The 14,289-nt window shown below is 41.1% G+C and overlaps 3 protein-coding genes and 1 long non-coding RNA gene across 7 annotated transcripts in view; 2 read left to right on the top strand and 2 right to left on the bottom strand.

The window, feature by feature from the left end:
* LOC122157193 overlaps positions 1 to 4,512 on the top strand; it is a 24,974-nt gene extending 20,462 nt beyond the window's left edge. The window contains exon 6 of the long non-coding RNA XR_006167790.1: positions 3,824 to 4,512. This is a non-coding gene — a long non-coding RNA (uncharacterized LOC122157193). The remainder of the gene's footprint in view (positions 1 to 3,823) is intronic.
* The window catches only part of HELQ (helicase, POLQ like), a 15,576-nt gene extending 10,870 nt beyond the window's left edge, over positions 1 to 4,706 (bottom strand). The window contains exons 1-6 of one of the 2 annotated variants that reach the window (XM_042812676.1): positions 4,500 to 4,706; positions 3,455 to 4,193; positions 2,797 to 2,975; positions 2,063 to 2,263; positions 1,013 to 1,085; positions 479 to 576 (exon numbers count right to left, since the gene is read on the bottom strand). In XM_042812676.1, the coding sequence (XP_042668610.1) occupies positions 479 to 576; positions 1,013 to 1,085; positions 2,063 to 2,263; positions 2,797 to 2,975; positions 3,455 to 4,193; positions 4,500 to 4,652 (1,443 nt within the window). In that variant the 5' untranslated portion in view covers positions 4,653 to 4,706. Of the gene's footprint in view, positions 1 to 478; positions 577 to 1,012; positions 1,086 to 2,062; positions 2,264 to 2,796; positions 2,976 to 3,112; positions 3,363 to 3,454; positions 4,194 to 4,499 lie in introns of those variants that run through there. The other variant, XM_042812677.1, reaches the window with a different exon arrangement.
* On the top strand, positions 4,698 to 6,998 carry MRPS18C (mitochondrial ribosomal protein S18C). The gene is made up of 6 exons (XM_042812462.1): positions 4,698 to 4,950; positions 5,057 to 5,118; positions 5,952 to 6,035; positions 6,354 to 6,411; positions 6,738 to 6,797; positions 6,857 to 6,998. Exons 1-6 carry the CDS (start codon positions 4,698 to 4,700, stop codon positions 6,949 to 6,951), a joined length of 612 nt encoding a protein of 203 aa, XP_042668396.1. The 3' UTR covers positions 6,952 to 6,998.
* On the bottom strand, positions 6,823 to 14,216 carry ABRAXAS1 (abraxas 1, BRCA1 A complex subunit). 3 transcript variants are annotated; one of them, XM_042812319.1, is made up of 9 exons: positions 14,109 to 14,216; positions 13,388 to 13,478; positions 12,162 to 12,198; positions 11,525 to 11,591; positions 10,506 to 10,699; positions 10,006 to 10,125; positions 9,282 to 9,366; positions 8,742 to 8,853; positions 6,823 to 8,604 (listed from the first exon to the last, which is right to left on the bottom strand). In XM_042812319.1, the coding sequence occupies exons 1-9, from the start codon at positions 14,193 to 14,195 to the stop codon at positions 8,180 to 8,182; spliced, it is 1,218 nt and encodes a 405-aa protein (XP_042668253.1). In that variant the 5' UTR covers positions 14,196 to 14,216; the 3' UTR covers positions 6,823 to 8,179. The 3 variants fall into 3 exon arrangements, with proteins under 3 accessions (XP_042668253.1, XP_042668254.1, XP_042668255.1); XM_042812320.1 differs by having other exon boundaries at positions 13,388 to 13,474; positions 14,109 to 14,190; XM_042812321.1 differs by lacking the exons at positions 12,162 to 12,198; positions 13,388 to 13,478; positions 14,109 to 14,216 and having other exon boundaries at positions 11,533 to 11,591.
* Positions 14,217 to 14,289: the final 73 nt, after the last annotated feature.

Genomic DNA, 14,289 nt, shown 5'->3' with positions numbered 1-14,289 from the left:
GATTTAAGCCAGAAACAGAAATAATAGTCAAATTACCAAGATGAAGCCATTAATAATATGTAGCTGTTTTTTTAGTAAACATCATGCTTCCCTTAAATACATGCATGCAGTCTTTAAAAACAGATCTAATTATCTGCTCTGGCAAAATAAGTGCCTAATTAGCTAAGAATATGCATCACTGTTCATAAACAGTTCTCATGATTGAAGACCACCAGCTCAGATTCCACATGCATTACATAAACAATAATGATTAATCACTATTTCATATATGTAAGTATATGTACGTACACAATACACCGTGTGGCAAATCATGAAAGAAGTTTGTTAGTACCATTACAAGTCTTACCATGCATATTGCTTTAATTTTTAAAACATTGTGAAAGTAAACACGTGGCCCATGTTAAAAGTCTGAACAGGGCTGCTATAATTTTAAAGCCAGCAGCAATATTGACTGTTTTACAGTATTTTGTGTACATACCGGTCTGAAATTTTTAGTATAGTACTCTGCTTGCAGGAACCTCTGCAGGTCTCCAACATTATTTAAAGTTGCACTCATTCCAACAATGTGTGTGTTTGCTGTAAAAACAAGTTTTACAGAATTTATTTCCACGGTCACCATTTTAAACGCTTTGCTCATCACTTAACTTAAAAGCCTGCTTATCCATTATTAGCATTTACTTTTAAGTGCCAAATCAGCAGTTTTCATGGGGATGTAGCTAAGAAATATTGCCTGAGATGTAAACATAAGAAAGGAAGTCTTCTCTGTGGAGATGTTTAATTGCAGTGGCAAAGGGGCTCCTATGAAGAAATTAAAGATGTTTGACAATGCACAGAATTGCTCAGAAAAATAGCAAGAAATCTTCAAGAACACTCAGCCCATCCTTATGGGGTAAAACAACCCAAGCAATCAACACATTTTCCAAAAGCAGCCAAGGCAGCACAGATCTAGAAAGCAAAAAGGTGATCTCTCTCTACAGGAGATCATAGAACGATAATTTAGAGACTGACTTACTACTAGCATGAAGTATTTTTGCAAGAGTCATTTCTAGTGTTGCTCCACGACTTCCCTCACCAATCATATGCAACTGCAGACCGGAAGAGAAAGCAACCAAGAGTTACTACTGGGTTACAAATATTCCCAGAAATACAACCATTTATTTCTAAGTAATTCTGAGTTGAGTGTCTGTCAAGACTCCGTCTAGAGATCTACTTGGTAAACTGACATGCTAAGCTTCTTCTCTAAGTATTGACTTAATTAATATGTATTTAAGAACTGCAGGACAAAAGATCCAAGAGTACAAGCAGCTAAAATTTGCATTCCATTTAGTTAGATCACAAGTGTCATGGAAATAGGATCTCTTGCAAGTACAGAATTGGCATGGAGATGAAGCAACCTAAACTTACCCTGTTCAACTTATTTTTAAGAAACACTTGTTAGGGATCCTAAACAAATCTTTTCTTAGCAGGCAGGTGCTACCAGAAAAAGCCCAACTTATTTATTAAGCCTCTTCACATTTAGAGAAGTTGTGTTTAACTAAGGCCAGCCTGGAGCATTCCAGGAGCTGAACATGTGATTTCACATATTACACGTGTGATTCAATCCCACAGTTAACTTTTAGCAGTACAACTCAGTCACATTATTAAAAAGCAGAGTAACAGGTAATTCTCAGTGAAATGTGACTTGATTTTCCCTCCAGTATACCAGCCTTCAGATGCCAGGATACCAAATTCAGGCACGCAACATGCATATGCAAAAACATGTTCTATGCAACTCAGTATCACTTTTTAATTTTTGTTACTTTGTAGAGCCAAGCTAAGAAACAGTTAATTTACAATTAACCACTAACACAGTAGATCTGTTAACGCAGTCTCTGTGACAAAGAATACTTCAGTTGATGAATAAAAATAACATTAATCATAACAGGCATTGATTACAGATCAGTTTCCTGATCCCAAAGTACCAATGAAGTAATGAAGTTATACTACCTGTGACATGGTAAGCCCTGGAAACTAAACCAATGAAATAAACTAAAGCTATTTATGGGAAAATCTGGTGACCTACCTCATCTACTACAACTAAACCGAGGTCATTGATTCTATCTGTTTCAATTAAAGAATTCACAAGAGCATGTCCTTTTTCTATGGTAGCGATATAAAGTGACTTTTTTATTCTTCTCCTGATGGGTGGAAATCTTCCCTTACTTCCTGCGTATTCTTCAACCAGGAAACCTAATTCTATCCCAAAGCTTGATAAACCCCAAACCTGTTAAAAAAAAAAAAAAAAAAAAAAAAAAAAAAAAAGCAATGTCAGCTGGAAAACAAACTTGTGCTCATTCTGAATTTCAGGCCTGTCTCAATTAATCACGCATGTAACCTACCCATATCTAAATCAGTTGCATAATGAATACCTTCCCCAGTTGAAAAGCAAAAGCATTCACAAACTTTATCAAACTGTTCTCTAACTTTATTTGGATTTAGTCAGAGTAGCATATGTTTTTATTACATTGGTACTTTGCCAGAAGGGATGACAGCAAAAGGCACTGATATAAGAACAAAAATACGGGTGACGCTGCAGAAGGCTGTCATTTCAAGAATTTCTTATAACTCAGCATACTGAAGTGATAACCACAATATTCTACTAGAATAAAATTGAATCTTAGAGCAGCGCTAAAAGGCAAAGCAACTCATTTCCCAAAATGTTTTTATGAAAAACACAGTTACCTAATGCTACTGCTAAACCCAGTCATATAACAAGGCACATTGCAGAAGATGCACAATACCAGGAACTTTCCAGACCTTTTCTTGGACAATGGCAACATAGGGCAGGATCATCAGAACATCCTTCTGCCTGCAGAGTAATTCTTGGAGAATTAAAATTTCAGCAACAAGTGTTTTTCCACCACTAGTTGGTAACGAGTAAATCAAATTCTTCCTCTGCTGTAGAGATTTTAATGTTAAGCAATCATGCTGCCATTCTGCAAAATTAAAAAAGAATTATTGCCAATCCTTTTAAGGATATGCTCGTCCCCCACAAGGCTCTTTGCCTATGCTGTATAAAACTCATCAATTCAGCATTCAAGAGTTTTCTTCAGTTAAGTGCTACAAGTCTTACCATTTTCTCAGATCTCACAGAAGAAAGTATTTCTGTAAGCCACATCCTCCTCCTCCACACTGCTGAAAAACAATTCTCTTCTGACATAGCTTATTATTATTACCTTAACTTTCTTATGCTTCCTCCTCTGGAGATCCAACACGACTTAGGCTTTTCCCTTAAATGCAACAAGTAGTATTACATTATCCTACTTTTAGATTTGAAAATATTTTAATTTCAATATTTAATTTGTGTAATGGACAGTAATTCAACCATAAACAAGTAACTTTATACCATAATGGATTAAACAGAAAATACTTATACTACAATTGTTTGCTTTGAAGAACCCATAAGTTCTATTACCATAAAGTGTTTCAATGCCCCGAAATTGCCTGAGGAGATGTTTAACTTTACTGGGTAATCCATAAAATGGACCTATATCAAAAGATGACGATTCAATAGTTTCCCTAGCAACAGAAATCTCTTCAGATAAAATAGCTTCTTTAAGCTGCTTGGTCTTTGAGACCACTGGAGTCTTGGCTTTGGCATTTCCAGTCATAGCATTTTTCAGATGATCTTTAAGACTCACGCTTTTACATGAATCAGACCTAGAGCCAGTGGAAGGTTTTGTGCTTCTGTTCTTGTGTCCAAAGTCAGGACATGGAGATGATGGACTCCGGATTTTGTCCAAGGAGGAATTCTTCCACTCATCCATCTTCTCTGTGCCTGCAGATTTTTGGGAACGAGAAGAAAGCTCACCCATTTTCTCCAAATACAAAAGTTGTGATGAAGGCAATTCATCGAAAACAGAATCACTGAGGTCTTCATTGGTGTTTCCAGCATCATTTTCATTCATTTGGAAGCCGTAACGTTCATCCACTTGATGCATACTACTATCTTCTGTAGCATGCAAATTACATTGCTTGCTTTGGTTCATTTCTGACTGAAGATTCCCATGTGCAAACTCCCTGGCTGCTTTCATGTCCACACCTTTTTCCTGGGGGTGCTGGTGCTCTGCATCAAGAACTTGAGCCAATAAAGAATCACTTTCATGGAAGCTGTCATAGTCGCCAAACATATCCTCTTCACTATCGTTGTTACCCTGTGAAAATAGAACAGTAAGGGAATTAACACTGCAAAGTAACAAGCTGGAAAAACCTCGGCAACCGAAGCATAAAGTGTAATTCATTTAACTGCTCTGCAATTTATCAAGCAATTAATCTGCCTTTTCACTTTGTCAGTTCAACTTTTAATGGAATGTATACTCGCAAATGAGTGAAATGCGGCACAGTCAACGAGCAGCTTTTTCTGAGGTTTCTGATCCCGAACACACCCCCTGCTCAAGTGCTCCCCGCCACCACAGCCTCACTCCGGCCCGCTTCCTCCGTCCCAGCCACCACCTCCGTACCGGGGGCTCGGCCGGGGACCCCTCACCCCCAGCACTGTGTCTCTTGCGAGCCAGCGGCGAGCAGGCGGCCCCGGGCCGTGCAGGGGGGTGGCTCCGTTTGCGAGCGGAGCTGATGCGGCTCCTCCTCCGCACGGCGAGAGCGGGCTCGGCCATGAGGAGGGAGTCGGGACACGTCAAAGCGGCACCGGGGCTGCGTACATGACGGCCGGCAACGCCACGAGACACCCAGCCCCAACCGCCGCTTCCGGCACAAGAATAAAACAATCACATGTAAGACGCGCAGCCAATCGCCTGCCCCCACCAGTGCAGGCCGCAGCCCCATTGGCCAGCGGATCGTATTTCCGCTTGGCGGAGTGGCGCGGGGGAAGTTGCGCGCAGAGGGGGGTGGGAGAGGTGAAGATGGCGGCGCTGGCTGTGCGGGGCGGCAGGCTGTGCTGCGGATGGGTGCCTGGTGAGCGGGCTGCGCGTTGCTCTTTGCCCTTTGCCATGCGTCTCTGCGGTGTCTTTAGGCTGCCCTATCGAGCTGCCGCTGATGGTGTTGTCTCTTTGCTGTGCAGCCTTGATGCGGGAGAGGCCTTGTCGTCTTCAGCACCAGCAAGCGGCGGTCGGGTCTGACTTGGTAAGGGTTCCTCACCTCACTGCCAGGTGTGCCATGGCCGCTTCCTGGCAGCTGTACGTGGAATCCAGGGTCAGTGGGTGAGCTGGTCAAACAACAAAAATGAAAACGAAGATAGCATCTTGTGCTGTGCCTGCTGCTCTCGTGATTGAGAGCTACGTTGCTGTATAGGTTACTGTGTTTATCGCTTCTCACTGTTCCTGAAATCAGCTACTAAGTGTTAATGAGTGCCTATACAAGGTATAGCCTACTACCATGAATGTAACTCTTCCATGCTGTTTCAATAGCTCACACCTTAAAGAAATACTGGGTTGGTTTTTTTTTTTTTTTTTTCTGAACTGCGGAATAGTTTCAATTGGAAGGGGCCTCACAGCCTACCCAGCCCCAACCCTTTGCCGTGGGCAGGGTTACTTTCCACCGGCTTAGGTTACCTAGGATCCCATCTGATCTGGTCCTGACTACCTCCAGAGATAAGGCATCCACGGCCCTGTGCCAGGGCCCTACTGCTCTCTTGAGTAAAGAACTTCTGTATTATAGCTAATCTAAATCTCCCTTGCTTTAGTTTTATGTCACTTACTTGTTCTACTTCTATCAGCTCACATAAAAAGTCAGTCTCCTTGTTTGTATGCAACTATCAAGTGCTGGAAGGCTGTAGTGAGTCTCCCTAGAACCTTCTCCATGCTAAAGAAGCCTAACTTCCTTAACCTGCCTTTGTAAGGGAGGGGCTCCTTTTGGTTTGAAGGCATTCTTTTTCCTGAAGATCTATGTGAAATCAAGTGCAAGCTGACTATTTTCTTGCAAACTTGCAAAACATTTTAGCTGTTGTCTAATTACAGCCTATAGAAATGGAGAATCCGTATAAAGAGCCTCCTAAAAAATGTATCTTATGTGGAATAAATGTGGACTACAAGAATGTGCAGGTGAGTGCCTTGAAAATGTAAGTTTATATATAGCATGTAACGGCTTGGGAACAGAAGTCTGAAGTGAATGATTAATACCAATGTTTAGAGGATCTAAAAACTGAAGTAGTATCAGTGTTTACTGATAAATCTAGTAACGTAACTAGTTACTTCAAATCTGTAGGCCTATTAAATAAAATGTTCAGTTCTAGTTCTACTGTAGTGTGGCTTAAATGATTGGGTATGTGGAAAGTTCTGTAAGAAACAAGTCAAAATATGAAGAAGTTAAAGCTTCTTTTACAAAGCAACCCTTACACTCTTGTCTTTGCTTTCTAATAGCTTCTGTCCCAGTTTGTTTCTCCATACTCTGGCCGCATTTATGGCAGGCATATAACAGGTATGTGGAATGCTACTTAGTGTTTAATGTTGGTGTATTCTACAGTCTAGTTCACTTTAAACAGATATGTTTACAGAACTGGATATTACTGGTTGTGCACATCTTGAAGTGTTCATGTTAACTAGTAGCCTTCATCGAGAAATGAAAATATCTTTTAAGTAATCACTTCTTAATCTTAACCATCAAAAGGTATGTAAGTGTGCATACCTTTTTGTAACAAGGCTTTGACAAAGCCAGAACGATTTGTCATTAATAAGACTTCCTCCTTAAACTGATCAGTGAATTACAATTGAAACCAGGAAGCTAAAAATAACTTATTTGTTTAGGCTTGTGTGATAAGAAGCAGAAAGAAATTTCAAAAGCCATAAAAAGAGCTCATATACTTGGTAAGTATTGTTATACTTCACAGTATTTGGTGAGTCACACTCATCCTTTATTTAAAAAGACCCTCCATTTTATTTTCTTACAGGATTTATGCCAGTTATGTTTAAGAACCCATCATTTCTTACAGACCCCAAGATTTGTAATGTTAAGTATTGAGAATAACATACTGTAAAGAAATAAAAATAAAACAAAATCATGCTTAATATTCTCTACTGGTATGATTAGCTGGAATGGTTTTTTGGCTCAAAGCTTGTTCAGTGGCATTTATCTGAGATGTAACCTGTTGAGTAAGCTTTCATGGTTACCATGATCACAGTGATAAGAGAAATACTGGTGGGTGATCAAGAAATCTTTTTCAGCTGTTGCTCTTCCTGGGCATTCAATCTGATTTGTGGGGATCCTCACTGAGGAGAGGACCACCATGCAGTCAATGTGCATATCTAGCATTCCACTGTGTGACAGCTGTGTGTTCAGCTGCTGATTACCAATGGGAGGGGGGTGTGCTATGGATGAGCTGTTGCCCCGATGAACAAAACTTAAGTACCCTTGACAACTGAAGGTAGCTCTAAACCACACAAGTGTCCCCTGACAACCAGCTGCTGCCCCGGCAGCCAAAATTCTGCTGTGAAGAGGCTAAAAACCCAAAGAGCTCTGAGGTAGAATGGGTACCCTCTCTGCCAAATTGCAGGTGTGCAGGTCAATGAGATGTCACTGACCAACTTGCTGCCACCCTATGGACCAACATGTGGTATTCTCTGAGAATACGAGTGCACCCCTTAGGATAGATACTGAGTTGAGAGGATTATCATTCTAGACTGTTTACCCTTGGGGAGTGTAAGGAGTGAACTGATTTGTTGTTAATGTTCTTCCCCCTAGACATACAGACCACTAAACTTATCCAGAGGTCTTGCTGAAGATCACTTTTTCCCTTCCATTTCAGAAAGAGACAATTAAGTACCAGATAGCTAAGTAAAAATATTAAAAACTTTGTTATATATAACAGCTATTTCTAAGATACATCCAATTTGATGTTCTGCACATCACCTGCTGAGGAGATGCTCACTGTTGGAGTGGTCCTGAAATCTTCAGTAGGAGCTTGAAGTTCTATCACTGAGGCATCAAGTGAGATTATTGGAATGCTAGCATAGTTTTAAAACCCTGAGATAGAGTATACAGACTTGACTCTGCAAGGCAAAATTAAGGAATGTCATTTAGACTCTGCTTGACTTGGGCCAAACAGGATTTGAGTATTTAAAAATACATCTTTGTAACTTTACAAAAACTCAGTAAGCTGTTTCCATCCCTCTAGTGCAGTAATTTATGTCACTTTAATACGCTGGCAATTGCTTTTTGTACAAATACATCTGGGCAAATCATTAAGTGATCAGAAAGTGGGAGAGTATGAATATTCATTTGTATCTTTGGGATTTTCCAATGCTTCCTCGTCTGTTTCAGTGTTACTCAGTGCAAGTTTTGTTTCTTGGTTGCTGTTGTCTTCATCTTGGTGTAATTCTTGGTCAGGTTGCAGCGATCTTAATTTCTTAAATGATTTTGGTCCTGTTGTGGTGTCTTTGACTTTACGCTTGGTTACTGGTCTTGTTTCAGCTTCAGTGAAGTCCCCTTCCTCTACCATGAGAGTCAATTTGTCCATGATGTTAATATTATGGTCAATCTTACAACAGTTCTTAGAGATCCTTCCTTCGAAGGAAACAATACATGTCTGAAGTCCAGAATTGGGGAAAAATGTTTTCAGTGCCTGACAAAGCAAAACATTCTCCTTTGGTTCTTCTAGGTGATCTTTGTTCCCTCCTGAAAAACAATGGTTACAGACCCTCTTGTGTACTTCCACCAATACTGCTCTGGGTTCCTCAAGTTCACAAGTGTTCCTTTTCCAACAGTGAAATAACTTTGCTGTCTTACCAGTGCTACCATTGGACATAACTTACCTGAAGAGATCTTGTGTTGCTTTTTTCTGTTGATTTCTTCTTTTAAGTGGCTCACCTCTGTTAGGAGTTTCTCTACAGATCGTTCACTGACTTCTACCTCAGAGCATATTTTCTGGAAAGAAAAATATCACTTGAGATCAGCTGCATTAACAGAAGTAGATTTTAGTTTTGGCAAAACCTGTAAAGCTACTGACTTTCTGATATTGGTAATAGTATTAGAAAGCTGAAGTAATGAGGTTGGTTTTTGGAGATGAGAACTTCAGCCTTGTGTTGAGTGAGGTTCAATGTCTTTTACTTGTCCTCACCTGCCCAAAAGAGCTAGAGATGATAATTTTCAGAAATAATCCTCTTTAAAGATTTCTCAGTATGCTTGGATTGATCTTTAAAGTTTAGAGATAAACTTGTATTTGCAACTGTTATGTAGAGCAAAGAACTTTCTGATCTTGCACTGTACCTCCAACTTGGTGCAGGATTCTAAATGCTTTGCTTGACTGTTTGGTACTGCTGAAAATATCTATGCTGTGGGTATACTCAACTGACCTTCAGCTCCTCCTGCAAGGTGGCATACATCTCATTTATCTTGTGAACCTCCTGTAAGGATCCATCTTCATAAAAGAATTCTGACCTGTGGGAAAAATTAAATGGTATAACTGAAAATTGATTCCGGTGGATAGTGATGCTCATTTGAAAGGAACTTCATTAAATAAAGAAGCATTCTAGGTTTTCGCTGCTTTGTTTTAGGATTAGCTATTCTTAAGTCAGATCTTCTAAAGCTTATTTTATGTAACTTCAAGAGACCCCTTTAGTGAAGATGGTACTGACTACTGGCTGATGCATAAAATTGTAAGGGGGAAAAAAAATGACCTGGACCTTTAGTTTGAAGTAAGAAATCTAGTATGAATTGCTCTTGTTAGGCTAATGTTCTGGACTATTTTTTAATTCTAGCAATAGTATTGTGTATCTCTTGTCACCAAGACTTAAGTTTTGTTTCCAGCTGTGATTACCTTATGTAGGCTGGTGCAGTGCTAGGTGCCTATTTTGACTGTTCTCACTGCCAATACTTGGATGAACTAATTCTGAAGTGCTTTGTGAAGGGCAAAAAAACTATAGGGGCAAGTCAAGAAGTGAGCAGAGTGTAGCTGTACCACTACATTACTTTGAGTACTTAAAAAAAAAAAAAAAAAAAAATCTTAATTTGAAGAAAGCAGCTATGCTAACCTTACTGGAAAGCTTCATATGCCAGTATGTAAGGTTTACATTGTACCTGTGTTGTCTTACTGCTCTCACAAAGCGAGAAGATGCACAGGAACCAGACACTGTTCTGTAACCTTGCTGCTCTGCCATACCCAAGTTGGTAACGACTAGAGGAACTTTCTGAAAGAGACTTGAAGAGCATAAGTGTGAGAAAGTGCCACATTAACATTTAAGCTTCAGTATTTCAATGTCCCCTCTCACTGGGCACCACAACCAGAGGTGCACAGTATAATTCTTGCTGGATATCACACACAGGTGACTAGACTTTGAGCAATAGTTCTGTATATGGTTTAAAACTGCTTTTGTATGTCAGGCATGCTCTAATGCAGTTATTTCCTTGTTAAACCCAGCCACTTAGCAGCTTGTCTCAGTAGCTTCATGAAGCCTACTAAAAGCTGTAATTAAAATAAATGAGTCCTAATAGTAACTCAATTACACCCATAAAAATAAGAAGCGAGTCAAATCAGGTTATTTAACAGCTTTGTTAAAATTAGAAAGCAAACTGATTACCCTTCTTGTGGCCGGTGTAAGGCATGTTCTAGCCTATAAGTTGAACAGCTTTCTGTCATCACACTAGAAGTTAAGAGCAGGAATACAAGGCCTTGGTTTGATAGGTGTGACTGCAAGTTCTTATGTAGAAGTCTTTCCCGGAATGTCATGACCTGGTCTGTGTTGCGTCTGAATTTGTACCATCCTATTACACTCTGCAAACAGAACAAAGTTTATCAGCACTGCCCTTAAATTACAATGTCAGTATATTCCATAATGGAGCAAAGTGGGAAGTTCAGTACAAAGGCATTGATCTAAATGGTTCTGTGTATGTATTTAAGCAAATACTTAACTGTAAACACCTGGAATGCCTAAGACTATGTTCTACTATGACAACATCTCTTGTTCTGGAATCCACTGAAACAGTTCTCTGAGGCTATACTCAACCTGGAAGTTTGCAAAGGTAATTTAGCTACTTAGCCACTTGCTGCTCTTCAGTTTATACTTTCCCCTTGAAAAATGTTCTTCTGCAGAGAAGACAGTACATGAACTTGCTTCTGCTTAACTAAGGGAGTGAACTGAAAATTGACCTCAATTGGTGTCAATTTAGAAGTCAGCGTAATTGATTTTGGATGTTGAAAAAGTTAGGAAAAACAAAAGAATGAACTTAGAATCATAGATTCATGGAATTGCTCAGGTTGGAAAAGATCTTAACAATCATCAAGTCCAACCACAAACTAGCCATATTACCTTAACTCTAACAACCCTCTGCTAAATCATGTCCCTGAGCACCATACCCAAACAGTTTTTAAACACCTTCAGAGACGTTGACTCAACCACCTCCCTGGGGAGCCTATTCCACTGTTGTGGCAAACCTTAGTCAAAGATGACCTCAATTAATACTATTCTTTAAGGGAGCTGTCTTGACAAGCAGTATATTGGAGAAGATGGAGGGAAAAAAACAAACAAACAAAAAAAACAAACAGAACAACCCCCAAAAGCTGGGATAGTCCTTTGGCACGTATTAGATTTGAAAATACCTTCTTACAGCCTGACAGTATTTTCCTCAGGGCTGGTTCATTCAGTTCTCCTGCAGAATTATAAAAGCTAGAAGAAAATTATGACAATTAGGACTTTTGTTGTGAAGTGCCTCTCTGGCAACGTTTGTATTTATTAATTTGCAGAAAGATTGCAGAGGGAAATCATGCTGTGATTTTCCTGTCATCAGAATGTAAATCTGCATGGCTGTGTTCCTATTTACAACAGAACTTGATAAATCAGTCTGTGAAATGACTCCTGATTTACAACTATCAGGTGTTTCTTCTGCCCCACTCAGGACCCTGTGTTTCTGTTTTCTGATTGGGTGAAGGGTCAAGATATGCTATTTTAGAAAAGCAGTGGTGTTTTTTTGCAGCAGACTGACATCATTCTTGTAGTTTAGTTCCACAGCTCACGAGGGTGTGGTGTACCACATCTCTACATGAAGAGATACAAGCACGAGCAACATGCATAGAACTAATATAGGAATAACGAGACTTTTAGTATCTGTAATTCTACAGAGATGACATCACATCTATTGTATCCTGGTGATTTTCTCAGACATATTACAAGTTAAACCTAATTCTGACTCAACAAATGTTAAATATTAACTTTTTCTGCATCTTAAAATTTTCTTACCTGAATAGCTGGTAGCATGGAATATGCTTCTGTATATCTGAAATGAGAAAGCAATGTTACTTGGTCTGTCAGCTCAAGATGTACATTTTTCTGTGTGTTGTCATGGCAATTGTTATAAGGAAGAACTTTAATGCTACAGCTTTGTATTAAACTACTGTCTACTTAAAGGAAATCTTTAAGAAAGTCTAACCCAGATTTCTTTCCAAGTGTAAAGAGGAAATACTTCTATAAGTTATATATTTTTGATACATTTTTGTCAAGTGGGAAATCAAATTTGTCACTTAATTTTTCCCTCCCTCTAGTCCCTCTAGTACAGAATTAGAAAACAATACAGTATCACAGAATGGTAACTTTAGTTATGTTGCAGCAGCATCTGCTTTGCTAGGCAGGGAAATAAAGCTGGAGAACAGGGTGTGTGAGAAGATTGGGGTAACTTTCTACCACTGGAAAGAGGATAAGGGATAGCATTTAGAATCCTCTTCTTTACCCATTGTCTCCACAACTTTTGTTGTTACAAGTTTTCTAAAATCAAGCAAATAAAGTGATCAAAGCAACCAAAAAGAGCCCCACAAAGTTTAGAGCAACTAATAATGGCCAAGAATTTGGGTAGTGTGATCAATGGCACCACAATTTCCTCAGACTTCAGGTTCAGTAGTGAGATTCAGTGGAGGAAAGTTAAACCAAGGTAAAAATGAGATGTGACTTCTCTGTTGCTAGTAAGGTTGGAAAGAAGGCATGCATTACATTTTTTTTTTTTTTTTTTTGTATTGACTGTGTTCTGAAGGAATGAAGTTAAATTTATGTATGCATATATTCTTCCTTAGGGCTACTAGAATATACGTATCTGCTCTCACTGCAGTGTAGATTTTACAGAAAAATGCTGCCATCTGCTCAGTGAAGTACATAATTTGCAACATCCACAGTATTTTATAAGTTTCAAGTTCTGTGTTAAGCCTGAATGCATTAAAGTTCACATGACTGTAGGCACTAAAGTTCACTTTCTGCCAGGCAACAGCACTTCAGGCAAAGTTGCAATGCTCAAGGAGCTAGGAACTTGTGTTTGTTAAAATTTATCCTTTTCAGATTAGGATTACCAATTTTTTAGCAATTAAATGTTGTAAAATAAGCTGCGTGTGCCCAGCTGGACGTGAATGGGCAGCCCAGGACCTAGCAGTTGCGTGCAGTCCTGGCAGCAAGCTTGCTATGAGAAATGAGGATGCACTGACCGATTGTATAAACCACTTCCACATCGTCCATCTGTGAGTCGGTGATGCTGTTCTTGGCCTCACCTTTCACATCTCCAAGGAGAAAGCCTTCCTTTTTCGGGAGAGAACAAAAGGTCACGTTAACTGACATCTAACAGGAGTTCGGTCTTAACTGTAAGTAAACACCTTGGGGGGTGAAAAGTGCACAGATCAACAGAGCGGGTTCTCTTTCATTTTTAAATGTATGCGAACACTTGGAGCAGAAAGTTGGGCTGCGTTCTCAGGCGTTTATGAGAAAGGGCGCCGCGTGCGGCTGTCCGTGTGCTGCCTCTTCCGCGCCCACAACTTCTATCGGCCCCCGGCAGAAGCGCTATGGCTGCCGCGGCACCGCACCGCCTCTTGCCGCTTCCTCCTAGCTTTAGATAGGAAATAAAAAGCAACTTTCCGGCGTCCTTAGTGGCGAAAGCAGCCGAAATAGCAGCGGCAACCTTGCCGAACGGCCCCGCGTTGGGGCACGGCCGTCAGCAGTTGGCGCATCGCCGTCAGCGGGGCTCCCCGCCGGCAGGGACGCGCCGCCCGCCGCTCTGCCCGTCGCGGCAGCGGCAGCCCCTGGCACGGGCAGGCCGGCGGCTGCGGGGCTGCGACATGGCGGCCGAGCGCTGCCCGCGTGCGTGCATAGCGGCCGCCCCGCCCCTCCCGGCCGCCTCTCGCCGCCCGCCCTCGTCCCGCCCGCGGCACGCACCGTGTCCGAGTCGGTGCTGAGGTGCTGGAAGGCGAGGGCGCCGAAGACGAAGCCCGAGAGCAGAGCTGACGTGCTCTCGCCCTCCATGCCCCCGACAATGGCGGGCCGCGCCGCGGCGGCGGGAGCCCCCAGCGGTCGCCGGCGGCAGGGCAGGGCTCGCCGCGACCCGTCCGTCCTGTGC

The sequence above is a fragment of the Centrocercus urophasianus genome, unplaced genomic scaffold (assembly GCF_019232065.1).
Source record: "Centrocercus urophasianus isolate 14NV4802_14NV808 unplaced genomic scaffold, USGS_Curo_1.0 seq_13, whole genome shotgun sequence".
Taxonomy (NCBI): domain Eukaryota; kingdom Metazoa; phylum Chordata; class Aves; order Galliformes; family Phasianidae; genus Centrocercus; species Centrocercus urophasianus.
The sequence above is the reverse complement of the archived record's forward strand: the minus strand, read 5'-3'. Positions and strand labels throughout refer to the sequence as shown.

Coding starts and splice junctions, on each gene's coding strand:
- MRPS18C (XM_042812462.1), top strand. CDS start 4,698: ATGACGGCCGGCAACGCCACGAGACACCCAGCCCCAACCGCCGCTTCC. Junction 4,951..5,056: donor GTGCTGCGGATGGGTGCCTG/GTGAGCGGGCTG, acceptor TTTGCTGTGCAG/CCTTGATGCGGGAGAGGCCT. Junction 6,036..6,353: donor TGGACTACAAGAATGTGCAG/GTGAGTGCCTTG, acceptor GCTTTCTAATAG/CTTCTGTCCCAGTTTGTTTC.
- ABRAXAS1 (XM_042812319.1), bottom strand. CDS start 14,195: ATGGAGGGCGAGAGCACGTCAGCTCTGCTCTCGGGCTTCGTCTTCGGC. Junction 12,199..13,387: donor GGAAGTGGTTTATACAATCG/GTCAGTGCATCC, acceptor TTCTCATTTCAG/ATATACAGAAGCATATTCCA. Junction 10,126..10,505: donor TTACACCGGCCACAAGAAGG/GTAATCAGTTTG, acceptor ATGCTCTTCAAG/TCTCTTTCAGAAAGTTCCTC.